This window comes from Pipistrellus hanaki (genome assembly GCF_964339955.1).
Source record: "Pipistrellus hanaki genome assembly, chromosome: 21".
Classification (NCBI taxonomy): Eukaryota; Metazoa; Chordata; class Mammalia; order Chiroptera; family Vespertilionidae; genus Pipistrellus; species Pipistrellus hanaki.
In genome coordinates, this window is record NC_140523.1 from 6617813 (window position 1) to 6631091 (window position 13279).

The following is a 13279-nucleotide window of genomic DNA, read 5'->3' on the forward strand; positions in this document are numbered from 1 at the left end:
CGGTGTTAGATATCCTTGATTGTGGCCTCCATACCCCGCAATGTAATCTTGGCCAGAGAAAAGAAACGAGTGTAAGCTGACGCCAAGCAGAAAGACAGGAGATCCTGTTTGTAAACACGGACAAAACCCACCAAAAGTCACAGCAGCGGATGAGCCGGCTTTCCCGTTGGCCTTCCGCAGGCAGGCAGAAAGACAATTCACGACCCCAAACCTCGGCCTGAACACCGACCCCACCTCGGTATAAGCTAAATGGCTTGCTTTATCATTAAAAGAAAAACGGCACCTGCCGAAACCGGTGTGGCTCAGTGGATAGAGCGTCGGCCCTCGGACTGAAGGGTCCCGGGTTCAATTCCGGTCAAGGGCATGGACCTTGGTTGCGGGCACATCCCCGGTGGGGGCGGTGTGCAAGAGGCAGCTGATCGATGATTCTCTCTCATCAACATTTCTAACTCTCTATCCCTCTCTCTTGCTCTCTGTAAAAAAATCAATAAAATATATTTTTAAAAAGAAAAAAAATAAAATAAAATAAAACGGCACCTGAATGATGTGATTTCTCTCTCGGCCCTTGCCGCTCTCAAGGAAGCAAGCTATAATATATCAAAGGTGATCCGAAAATTATCACCACGTCCGGGCCAGTTTCCAAGCGAGGCTGGCCCGGCCTAGGCAGGCATGAACCCAATCAGAAAGAGATTTATTGGGGGGCTATTCGGTGTCAGACGCCACGGGGTGCTGGGAATACACGGAAGAAAAAGGTAAGACTTCATCCTTGCCGGATGCTATGGGGGAAGAGATTATACGGAAGCAGACAAAGCCCATGAGCCGTGGACACAAAGGTGTGTCTGTTAGCGAGGAATGGGGGGGTGGGGAGGGAGAGACTGTGCAGGTGAGGGTGTAGCAATCGGAGAGCCTGCTGGAGGTCCAGGGTTTTGATCCAGGATGTCGAAATCTGAAGGAGGAGAAGAAGGTATTTTGGGGAGCCAGGAGGAACAGCAAGTTCAAAGACCCCTGCCGAAACCGGTGTGGCTCAGTGGATAGAGCGTCGGCCTGCGGACTGAAAGGTCCCGGGTTCGATTCCGGTCAAGGGCATGTACCTTGGTTGCGGGCACATCCCTGGTGGGGGGTGTGCAGGAGGCAGCTGGTCGATGTTTCTCTCTCATCGATGTTTCTAGCTCTCTATCCTTCTCCCTTCCTCTCTGTAAAAAAATCAATAAAATATATTTTTAAAAAATAAACAATAAAAAGCCAGTCACTTGGGGTCTGGTGTGGAAAATGAACAGGAAGCTACCCCAGAGTGGAAGCCGGAGAGCATGCTGGGAAGTTAGTCCGGGAAGGAGACAGCAGTGGCCAAGAACAGAGCGGGAGCCGTGATTATGGGGAGAGGGGAACGCACCCCAATATACCCCGGACCTCATTCAGAGGTCGGGACTCACGGACAGCCTGGATGTGGGGCTGGGGGGAGGGGGCCAAGGGAGAGAAAAATCCAGAATGACTCTTAGCGAGGGAGTGGATGGGGAAGACAGAGGAAGGAGGGAACTGAAAGGAATCAAGATCGTCAAGCATGGTCAAGAGTAGAAGCCCGCCCTAACCGGTGTGGCTCAGTGGATAGAGTGTCGGCCTGCGGACTGAAGGGTCCCAGGTTCGATTCCGGTCAAGGGCATGTACCTTCGTTGCGGGCACATCCCCGGTGGGGAGTGTGCAGGAGGCAGCTGGTCGATGCTTCTCTCTCATCCATGTTTCTAACTCTCTCCCTCCTCCCTTCCTCTCTGTAAAAAATCAATAAAATATTTTTTTTTTTTTAAGAGTAAAATAGAAGCCCATAAGAAACATGGACTCGTCAGCGTGTAGGTGACAGTGACCGCCATGGCTGGGGGCGGATGACATGACCTAGGAAGAGAGTGCGGACAGCACAAAGGAGCCAGGACCAGCAACACCATCATTCAGAGGGGGGGCAGAGAACAACCAGCAGGGAGCCTAAAAGGAATCATCAGGAAGGAAGGAAGGCAAGAGGAAACCGGAGAGCAGTCGCCATGCCTGACCGCCTGGCCGGGCGCCTCAGTGGTTAGGCATCTCCCCCCTCCCCCTCCTCCCCCCCTCCCCAATGAAGAGGAGAGGGCTGGCAAGAAGCTGGGAGGGGAGGTGCTTGGGGGCGGAGGGCGTGGCCATTGTGAGGAAGGCAGCTGGGAGGTGGAGTAAGACAAGGACGGAGCCTGGCAACCTGCAGGTCATCAGGGACCCTGGCCGCCTCCCAGGAGAGGTGGGAGCAGAAGCCAGACTGTAGGGCGAGCCAACAGTGGGTGAAGAAAACGAATGGAGACAGTGGGTTTGGACATGGTTTTTTTTTTAATTTTTAATATATTTTTATTGATTTTAGAGAGGAAGAGAGAGGGAGAGAGAGAGATAGAAACGACAATGATGAAAGAGGATCACTAATCAGCTGCCTCCTGCATGCCCCCTACTGGAGATCGAGCCCACAACCCCAGGCATGCGCCCTTGACCGGAATTGAACCTGGGACCCCTCAATCTATAGGCTGACGCTCTATCCGCAGAGCCACACCGGCTAGGGCTATGTCTTTTATTTTTTTAAATGTTTTTTTTTTTAATTGATTTCAGAGAGGCAGGGAGAGGGACAGAGAGCTAGAAACGTGAATGATAAGAGAGAATCACTGACCGGCTGCCTCCTGCACGCCCCACACTGGGGACGGAGCCCACAACCCAGGCCTGTGCCCTGAACGGGAGTCAAACCATGACCTCCTGGTTCATAGGTCGACGCTCAACCACTGAGCAACACGGGCTGGGCTGGGAAACATAACTTTTGAGATGTTTTTCAGGTGAAAGGGGTCAAGGAAGTGGAACGGAAGCGGGAGGAAAATATTAATAAGAACAGCTGAAACTGTGCCACCCCATATGGCAGCCAACTAGCCACTTGCGGTTGTTTAAGTGTAAATTAAAATAAAAAATTCAGTGCTGAAACCGGTTTGGCTCAGTGGATTGAGCGTCGGTCTGCGGACTGAAAGGTCCCAGGTTCCATTCCGGTCAAGGGCATGTGCCTTGGTTGCGGGCACATCCCTGGTGGGGGGTGTGCAGGAGGCAGCCGATCAATGTTTCTCTCTCATCAACGTTTCTAATTCTCTCTCTCTCTCTCCCTTCCTCTCTGTAAAAAAATCAATTAAAAAAATTTTTTAAATAAAAATTCAGGTCCTCGGCCACTCCAGCCACATTTCCAGTATCCAACAGCCACATGTGGCTGGTGACAGCCATATGGAACTAACACAGACATAGGGCATGTCCCATCAGCACAGAAAGTCCTACTGAGAGCACCGAATGGAAGCACGCTGTACACTGATGGGAAAGAGGCTGCAGAGAGGGAGGTGGAAGCTCGAAAAATGTGTCCTGAGGGGATGAGAGGGGATGGGATGGCCAGTTCCCCGGGAGGGGGAGGGGGTTCTGGTAGGAAGGACCCGAGGAGGGCCTGGCCATCCATTCGGCAGAGCAGGCAGGAAGGAAAACGCGGGGCAGATACACGGGAGACTGTAGGCGTGGCAGGCAGGGGAGGCTGTCCATGGTCCTCGCTGAAAAAGGAGGCTACATGTGTGCGTGGGGAGGACGGGGATCTGGGGAGGGAAGGAGGTTTGGAAAAGCTGCCTGAGGGAGGGAGAACACAGACTTACTGGGGAAACCACACACAATGGGAAACATTTTGCAGAAGAGAAGCAGGACACGGGGACACTGAATGAGGAAAAGCATCTTAGGTGAGGAGAGGTAAACTCAGATTTTTTAATGTTTTTTTTAACGGGAGTGAAAGGGAGTTCTTTTTATTATTTTTTAAATATATTTTATTGATTTTTTTTTTTTTTACAGAGAGGAAGGGAGAGGGATAGAGAGCTAGAAACATCAATGAGAGAGAAACATCGACCAGCTGCCTGCTGCACACCCTCCACCTGGGATGTGCCCGCAACCAAGGTACATGCCCTTGACCGGAATCGAACCCGGGACCCTTCAGTCCGCAGGCTGATGCTCTATCCACTGAGCCAAACCGGTTTCGGCTTGGATTTTTTTTTTTTTTTCCCCCTTAAATCCTGGTCGTGTCGACAAGGACAGCCACCACGAGGCTGCAGGACCTCAGCAAAGTTTCCCGCCGGCTGCCCTTCCCCGGTTCTCCCTCCTCCATCCCACTCAACTCTCGGGAAGAATGACATGGGTTCTATTTTCAGTTAAAAATGGTTCCCTCCGCCCGCCTCTGTCCCCAAACTGCTTATCCAGCCCGAGCTCCATCTCAGTTTACAGCCATGGCTTGCGTGTGCCTCCCCATAAATTATACAAAGTGGACATATTAAAAATGGCAGAATTAGGCAGGAGTTCCAAACAGCTTCTTACCTACAAGAAGCGAGAGACAGACGTTCTTGGATGACAGTAACTCGACACGCAAAGACGTTATCCCGCGTGGGAACAAAACCCCCCGAGCCATGCCTCCCCGTCTCTCCGCCACAAAAATTATGCCCTAACGTTTTTCTTTATGAGCAAACGTTTGCAATTCCCACGGAACTGTTTGATCTCAACCCGGTCGGCGTTTCTCAATATTTGCTTTTTGATCGCGCGAATGTAGCCGGGTCGGGGTTGTGTTGGCTGAGGGGGGTGGGGGAGGGACATGGGAGTTAAAATTACCAGATCCCTGTATCTCCCATCTTGAGATCTACATCTGCCAACTCCTTCCCGTGCTTGCTTTTTTTTTTTTTTTTTTTTTAAAGTATGAAATCTGAGAGCTTGCAAAAAGCTTCCCCCGGCTCACAGAACAGCCCTTTCGCGGTCTCTCGTGGGGTCACTGGGAATGGATGGGACGGTCTGCTTCCCAGCTGTCCCCCATCCCCGCCTGAAGCCCACCTCCCGGCACCCCCCCTCCTCTGTTCCCCTGTCTGCTCAGGTTGGTCCGGAGCCCCCATACCCCTCTTCCTTGAGATTCCTCTCGGCCTGCCTTCGAGCCCCGGTGCAGACCCCACAGATGGGAGTTCACCGGGTCAAAGGACCCCAGAAACTTTCCTGGATCCGGGCACAAGAACGCCCAGCGACCCAGGGGAGCTGGGTCCGGCCCCCAGGACAATCTAGCCCCTTGCCACTCCTCGCCTATCCCATACAGGAAAGCCAGATCTCTAGCCCCACAGAGCACAGGTCTTGGGGCAGGATAAGGACGCCAAGCTCAGCGGCAGGGGGACACAGAGATGGAGAAACTCTGGTTCACTTGCAACCCCACCCCCCCCCCCACTGTGGGGCTGTGGCTTCCCTCTGCCCCCCCACACAGTGTCCCTCTGCCAATGCTGATCAGCCGACCAGCCGGTGGGAAGGCGCCAAACCACTTCAGGCCTCAGCTTCCTCATCTGTGAAATGGGCACGATAGCCATTCCCTGGATACTGAGGTTCCCCCCCCCCCCAACCTCCCAAGTGCAAATGTAAGGAGTTGAACTGTGGTTAGCACGGTGGCTCCCTGCCTCACAGCGCCTACCGCTCTCTGAGACACGCCTGGAGAGATCCATCCTGCTTTTTTCAATTACTTCATAGACTCAGAAGCATTAGTCACTTCGACAAGAGTATCTCAACTTCTCTCCCGAGCACCTGGCTGGTTGAAGCCTCACCTCGCTCCTCACCCACTGCCATCATCCGCAGCCATCCAAGCCCACCCTCCCTGCTCCGGGGGGGGTATTATTATTATTATTATTCCCTTTCCAGGAAAACTTGCATTTCCATTTTGTTGGGAATAAACCCAGTAGCGGGGAAGGATAAACTGCTTCCCACACACTCGCAAGGCACAGGCCCTGGAGCGAGGGGACCGAGGAGGGACAGCCGCATGGCCGAGGCGGCAGAGCCGGCAGGGGGGCGCCGATCCCTGCGCGGTGCCCTGGCTGGCGGCTCCGGAGAGATGGGCCCCGGGGCCCCGGGCGGGCGGAGGGCGCGGGGGTCGGCGGATCGCTGGCTCGGGGCTCCCAGCAGACGGACGAGCCGGAGGCCCGCAGCCCCCCCAGCGCGGCGGGCTGGCTCACTCACTCACTCACTCACTCACCCCATCTCCGGCGCTCGCTCTCCCGCGGCTGCTCCGTCGGGGCCTCTGGCACTCGCTGTCCGCCCGCCTGGCAGCTGCTCCCTGCGCAGCACATGCGGGAGCCCGTGCGCGCCCGGCTCAGCCCCGGCGCCGCCGCTCCATCCCGCGGGCTGCGCTGCTTCTGCCGCCACCGCCGGGCGGGCGGGCGGGCGGGCGGGGGCCGAGCCGCCAGGGGCAGGGCAGCCGGATCGGGCGGTGCCCGCCCCGCCCCGCTCCTTACGTAACCTCGTGGCCCCCAGGCCCTGCGCTCAGCCCAGGGGCGGGGGTGCCAGGGCGCCTAGCAACCGGCCTCCCCGGCAGACCCCTCCCCTTTGCGCTTTTGCATCCGTGCGCCCCCCAGGGGGCATCCTGCCCGCGTCCCAGTGGAACGGAGGGGGGTGGGGGGGGTGGGGGGGCTCTGCAGATCCCCTCGGTTTGCAGGTGAGAACCACCGAGGTCTCAGGAAGGGGGCCATTTGCCCAAGGTCACGCGATCAGGTCAGAGCTGGGGGTCTGCAGAACCCGAGATGCTCCTCAGAGCCCACCTCCCCTGGCAGACCACTGCCAGGCTGGGCGCCTGGGCGGGGGGGGGGGGGGGGGGGGGGGGCTGGCGGAAGCCAGCTGGGCAGGGAGGACCCTAACCCTGCAGCAGGTGTTCTAGGCTCTTCCCTGAGCAAGGATGGAAGGTGAATCGGTGGATCGCTTTTATTTTTTATTTACTTATTTAATATATTTTTATTGATTTTCCACAGAGAGGAAGGGGAGAGGGACAGAGAGCTAGAAACGTTGATGAGAGAGAAACACCGACCAGCTGCCTCCTGCACGCTCCCTACCGGGGATGTGCCCGCAACCAAGGTACTACATGCCCTTGACCGGAATCGAACCCGGGACCTTTCAGTCCGCAGGCCGACGCTCTGTCCACTGAGCCACACCGGTTTCGGCAGTGGATCGCTTTTTTTAGAAAAGACTTGGCCAGGCTGGTCCTTCTTTTCAGAGCAGGGAAAACGGAGATGACAAAAGTGGGACCTCAATGGGGGGGAGGGGGGGGCCCCCGCACTGGGACTAACCCAACCCGAGTCCCCACCCCCACCCCCACCCCCACCCCCCTCTGGGCCTTCCCCGGGGGCAGCTGCTGAGAGCTCACGGCCTGCCCACCAGCCTGGCATCTCAGGGCAGTAAGTCAAGGAACAAGCACACAGAACAGGGCCACCCTGACCCGCTCTGACCTATCGTGGGACCACAACTTTACCTGCTAAACACCCCCCCTCCCGGTTTTTTTTGGGGGGGAGGCACCGACAATTGATCAGTAATTTTCACAACTACAAACCCCATCACGCCACACTTAAAACCCTTCAGTGGCTCCTTTCCCACTGTTCCTGGGATGCAAGACGCTCAATATGCATGCAAGACCCTACCCATTGCATCTTTAGTGCCCTCCCCGCCTTCTTTTTTTTTTTTTTTTTTTTTACAGAGAGGAAGGGAGAGGAATAGAAAGTTAGAAACATTGATCAGCTACCTCCTGCACACCTCCCACTGGGGATATGTGCCCGCAACCAAGGTACATGCCCTTGAGCGGAATCGAACCCGGGACCCTTCAGTCCGCAGGCCGATGCTGTATCCACTGAGCCAAACCGGTTTCAGCTCTCCTCCCCAGCCTTCTTGGCTCTCAATTTCCCCCTTGCTTTCCGCACGCCAGCCAACTGGCCAGCCTCCTTTCAGCCCCAGGACCTTTGCACGTGCTATTCCATAAGTCCAGGAAGATTTTCTCCAACGCCCTCACCGAGTCAATTCCTCTCATCCTTTAGATCTGTTAAATTGGCACTACCCTGTGAAAGCCCAGACAAGACTGCCAACTCCTGTATTTTTTTTCTTTATTGCATTTACTGGTATATTTATACGTACCATCATTAGTTTAATGTGTCTCCCAAGCAAACTCTATGAAGCCACATCTTTTCGCTCGTATTGTCTCTCGAGTGCCTAGAACTATGCCTGAAAGCCTTCCATAAGCATTTGTTTTGTTTTTGGGTTTTATTTTATTTTATTTTTAAATATATTGTTTTTTACAGAGAGGAAGCGAGAGGGATAGAGTTAGAAACATCGATGAGAGAGAATCATCCATCAGCTGCCTCTTGCACACCCCCTACTAGGGATATGCCCGCAACCAAGGCACACGCCCTTGACCGGAATCGGACCTGGGACCTTTCAGTCCGCAGGCCGACGCTCTATCCACTGAGCCAAACCGGTTTCGGCTTCCATACGTATTTGTTGAATGAATGCATTAGCGAATAGGCCAGGCCGCAAACGCACACAATCGGCTGGTGTCCGTAAGCTCGCGTTCAGAGAGCCGCGGAGGGATAAGCACTTGGTCCTGGAGAAACTTATCGATCACAAGCTGAATCTCAAAATGCAGGGAGCTCCTTCCTGGCAGTGACAAAGGGGGGATAAGTGGCAGGAGCCAGCTCCGCGGGTGGGGGGCTCCCAGAAGACGCATTCGGGGTACAGGGAGGCCAAGAAGCGTACAGATTCTGAACAGGAGTTTGTTTCCCTGGCTCGGCTGGTGGGAGGGGCACACCCACGCCACCTTGAGACGATGCGGTGAGGCGAGCAGGTGGGGCCGGTGAGTCAGCGGCCGCTTCTCACCATCAGCGGGGCAAGGCTGGGGGCGGGAGCCCACGGGAGGGGATTACTCCGCGGTTCGGCGGCTGCCACTCTGGGTAAAGGCTCTCGCCTCGGAGTGAGGAGCCCAAAGGGCTCATCAGGCAGAGTTTGGAAATGGTTGCCCCCGCCCTGTCCCTGTGGGGAGCGGCCTCAGGCCTCTCCTTCCACCCCGACCCCAGGCCCAGGGCCTCTTCGGGGAGAGGGGCCGCTCATCTCATCAGGGCTTTCTAACCCCTGCCCCCCTCCCCCCCCCCCCCCCCCGCATGGAAGCCAGCACAGCCAGCCTTTTCCTATGGAGAACCTCCCATCGGCATGGTCTCCATGGCCCCAGTTGTCAAGGGAGATGATGGGGAAGTGACTTCTTTCAAGAGGCCCCGAGGGAAGGGAGGGAGAGACTCCGTGCTGGCTGAAGGTTGGGGCGAGGCCAAGAAGAGTGTCTTTGTAGGCCAAGATTGAGTGTCCTTTTCGGCTGAGCAAGAGGATCCAGCAAGGAGGGGGGGGGACACACACACACACACACACACACAAGAATGAAAATGTTGCTGAAACCGGTGTGGCTCAGTGGATAGAGCGTCGGCCTGTGGACTGAAAGGTCCCAGGTTTGATTCCGGTCAAAGGCATGGACCTTGGTTGTAGGCACATCCCCAGTGGGGGGGCGGGGGGGGGGTTTAAGAGGCAGCTGATCGATGACTCTCTCTCATCGATGTTTCTAACTCTATCCCTCTCCCTTCCTCTCTGTAAAAATTCAATAAAGCATATTAAAAAAAAAAAGAATGAAGATGTTGGAAAGAGGGACAGTCCAGGGGGAGGAGAGAGACAGAGAGAGACAGAGAGAGAGAGAGAGACAGAGAGAGAGAGAGAGAGAGAGAGAGAGAGAGAGAGACAGAGAGAGACAGAGAGAGAGAGACAGAGAGAGAGAGAGAGAGAGACAGAGAGAGAGAGAGAGAGAGAGAGACAGAGAGACAGAGAGAAAGAGAGAGAGAGGGAGACAGAGAGGGAGAGAGAGACTGAGACAGAGAGAGAGACAGAGAGAGGGAGAGACAGAGGGAGAGACAGAGAGAGGGAGAGAGAGAGGGAGAGACAGAGAGAGAGAGAGAGAGAGAGAGAGAGAGAGAGAGAGAGACAGAGAGAGAGAGAGAGAGAGAGAGAGAGACAGAGACAGAGAGAGAGAGAGAGAGACAGAGAGACAGAGAGACAGAGAGAGAGAGAGAGGGAGAGAGAGAGACAGAGACAGAGAGAGCGAGAGAGACAGAGAGAGACAGAGACAGAGAGAGAGAGAGAGAGGGAGAGAGAGAGATATAGAGACAGAGAGAGACAGAGAGAGAGAGAGGAGAGAGAGGGGCGGCAGGTTGAAAGCTAAATCGGAAACAGCAGCCGGGGGAAAACGAACACTGTTGCCTGGATAGATCCAGGGCCGGGAATGAGAAAGAAGAGCAGAGACCCTCCCAGAAGTCTGGGCGGCCAGACCTGGACCAGCACCGGCTCAGGCACCCGGGGTGCCTGCTGTTCCGTGCGGGCAGCGGGGGCTTCCAGAATCCACTCGCCAGGCACTGCCCATTGGTCTGGAGCACATTCTGCACTCGGACTGGGCAGATCAGGTAACCACGGTGGCTCACCAGGGCGCTCTACCCGCCTGAGAAAGGAAGGAAACGGGGCTGCCCACTAATCCCCGCAGGGGTCCCGGGCAGAAAAGCACTGGGCACCCTCTGGGCCCAAGAGGGTAACACGTCCATGTCTCTGCTTCTCATCTCTCCAAAGCTAGCTCCTAGACATAGCTGGCTTCTGTCTGGGGCAGGGAAAATACAAGAGAGCCTAGAGCAAAACTAGGTCGGCAAACTCTTTAGTCCACGGAGCCAAACATCAACAGCACAATGATTGACATTTCTTTGGAAAGCCAACTTTTTAAAACGTAAACTTCTTCTAACGTCACTCCTTCACAATAGACTCGCCCAGGCAGTGGTATTTTGTGGAAGAGCCACACTCAAGAGGCCCAAGAGCCACCTGTGGCTCGCGAGCCGCAGTTTGCCGACCACGGGCCTAGAGCATCTTGTAATGCCAGAAAGTAAGGCGGTACTCAAAAAAAAAAACAAAAAAAAAACACACAGCCCTAGCTGGTTTGGCTCAATGGATAGAGCGTTGGCCTGCAGACCAAAGGGTCCGGGTTGGATTCCGGTCAAGGGCACATACTATGGTTGCAGGCTCCTCCCCGGCCTGGGCCCTGGTTGGGGTGTGTGCAGGAGGCAACCAATCAACGTGTTTCTCTCACAGAGGTGTTTCTCTCTGTCTTCCCCTCTCTCTTCCACTCTCTCTAAAAATCAATGGGAAAATATCCCCTGGTGAGGATTAACCACACACACACACACACACACACACACACACGGAAGGATGAGGGCATGTCAAAGGGACACAGGAGCCAATGGAAAGAGCTCTCAATGGCCAAAGCTGGGACATGTGAGCAACATAAGTAAATAGCACCGTAAGCAGGATAATGGAAAATGTAAAATGAATGCACCTAAGTCCATACTGATACAAATGACTAAATAACTGGAGACAAGACAAATCTCCCCGAGAGAATAATTCCAAATAATATGTGTAGATTCTCCTGCCTCTGGTGGAATTCAACACCCCCACACCTTATCCCCTTGAGACAAGGCTGGTCTTGGTGTCTTAGTGATTTGCTTCTAAAGAACAGAGCACGGGACAAGAAAAATATAACTTTACAGTGAAGAAAACTGTCAGATCCCCCCCATCCCTGATCGAGGACGGCAATACCAAAGATAAACCACGTTGATATGACGCACCTTCCGATAGGATGTGATGGGGTGTGTACTTCACCTGCGTGATATTTTCCCCCTAACCCATAATCCCAGTTTATTTATTTAAAAAATATATATTTTATTGATGTTTTTTTTTTACAGAGAGGGATAGAGAGTTAGAAACATCAATGAGAGAGAATCATCCATCAGCTGTCTCTTGCGCACCCCCTACTGGGGATGTGCACGCAACCAAGGTACATGCCCTTGACCGGAATTGAACCCAGGACCTCTCAATCCCCAGGCCGACGCTCTATCCACTGAGCCAAACCAGTTTCGGCAATATAACCCCAGTTTAATAAAGAGAAACACACCAGACAAACCCACACTGGGGAGCATTCGACAATGCTCCTGACCAGTCCTCCACCAAGCTGTCAAGGTCATGAAAAACAAGAAAAGACTAGGAAACCATCACAGGCCAGAGGAGAACAAGGGGATGTGATGATGAAATACACATTAGAGCCCTAGCTGGTGTGGCTCAGTGGATAGAGCGTCGGCCTGTAGACTGGAAGGTCGTAGGTTCGATTCCGGTCAAGGGCACGTGCCAGGGGTTGCTGGCTCAATCCCCAGTAGGGGGCGTGCGGGAGGCAGCCAATCAATGATTCTCTCTCACCATTGATGTTTCTCTCTCTCTCCTTCTCACTTCCTCTCTGAAATCAATAAAAATATACATTTTTTAAAAAGTGAGAAAGAGCCGAGACCGGTTTGGCTCAGTGGTAGAGTGTCGGTCTGCGGACTGAAAGGTCCCAGGTTTGATTCCGGTCAGGGGCATGTATGTTGGTTGCAGGCATGTCCCCCGTAGGGGGTGTGCAGGAGGCGGCTGGTCGATGTTTCTCTCTCATCGACATTTCTAGCTCTCTATCTCTCTCTCTTCCTCTCTGTAAAAAATCAATAATATATATATATATATATATATATATATATATATATACATATATATATATATATATATTTTTTTTTTTTTTAAGTGAGAAAGAAGAAGAGAAAGAATAACACTTATCGGTTGTCTCCCGTACACACCTCAATCAAGGATAGAACCCTCAACCTAGGCATGTGCCCCGACTGGGAATCGAACCTGCAACCTTTTGGTATATGGGATGATGTTCCCACCAACTGAGCCAGACCGACCAGAGCTGTGCTTCTCCATGTTATAACTGCAACCCACATTAACGAAATATATTTTACACTGCAAACCAGTACATGCTTCCACTTTCTCTACAGTTACATCTGCATAAGACGGAAACAAAGTTATATATATAAGTGAAAGTTTTACAAAACAATTCTTATCCTCTCGCCTGCAAAGCGTTCTGACATTTTTCATTCTGTTCTATTTTTGAAAGCTGTGCCGCTCACAACCCACTAAATTGATTTCAAAACCTATAATCTGGGGTGTTTTTTTTTCTTTCAACAGCAAAATGAGGCTGGCTCACGATGGACACATATAATGTTATTATTACTGCATTCAGGTTTCTGATACTGCTGGTCCAGAGACTTTGAACATATTTTTTTTTTTCCTTTGGACCGTAAGAGTTCAGCTCTTTGAGCTGCATAGGAAGCAAATGTCTTATGAAAGCCATTAAAGGGATAACTACCCGGAATTACGCAGCTATTAGGTTATGGTTTTGAAGACCATATGGCAACAGAAAAAAAAAATAGTATTTCAAACAAATATTGATCACCTACTACGCATCTGGTACTGTGCTGGGCGCTAGGGATAAAGTGTTCGGCAAAATAAACACAGT

General features: G+C 53.1%; 1 protein-coding gene across 3 annotated transcripts in view; it reads right to left on the reverse strand.

Moving 5' to 3' along the window:
- The window catches only part of HOMER2 (homer scaffold protein 2), a 100716-nt gene that overhangs the window by 62417 nt on the left and 25020 nt on the right, over positions 1-13279 (reverse strand). Inside the window, exon 1 of one of the 3 annotated variants that reach the window (XM_084869264.1) lies at positions 6050-6444. The exons of 1 other annotated variant lie outside the window; for it this stretch is intronic. In XM_084869264.1, the coding sequence (XP_084725390.1) occupies positions 6050-6054 (5 nt within the window). In that variant the 5' untranslated portion in view covers positions 6055-6444. Of the gene's footprint in view, positions 1-6049; positions 6445-13279 lie in introns of those variants that run through there. One more of the 3 variants, XM_084869263.1, reaches the window with a different exon arrangement.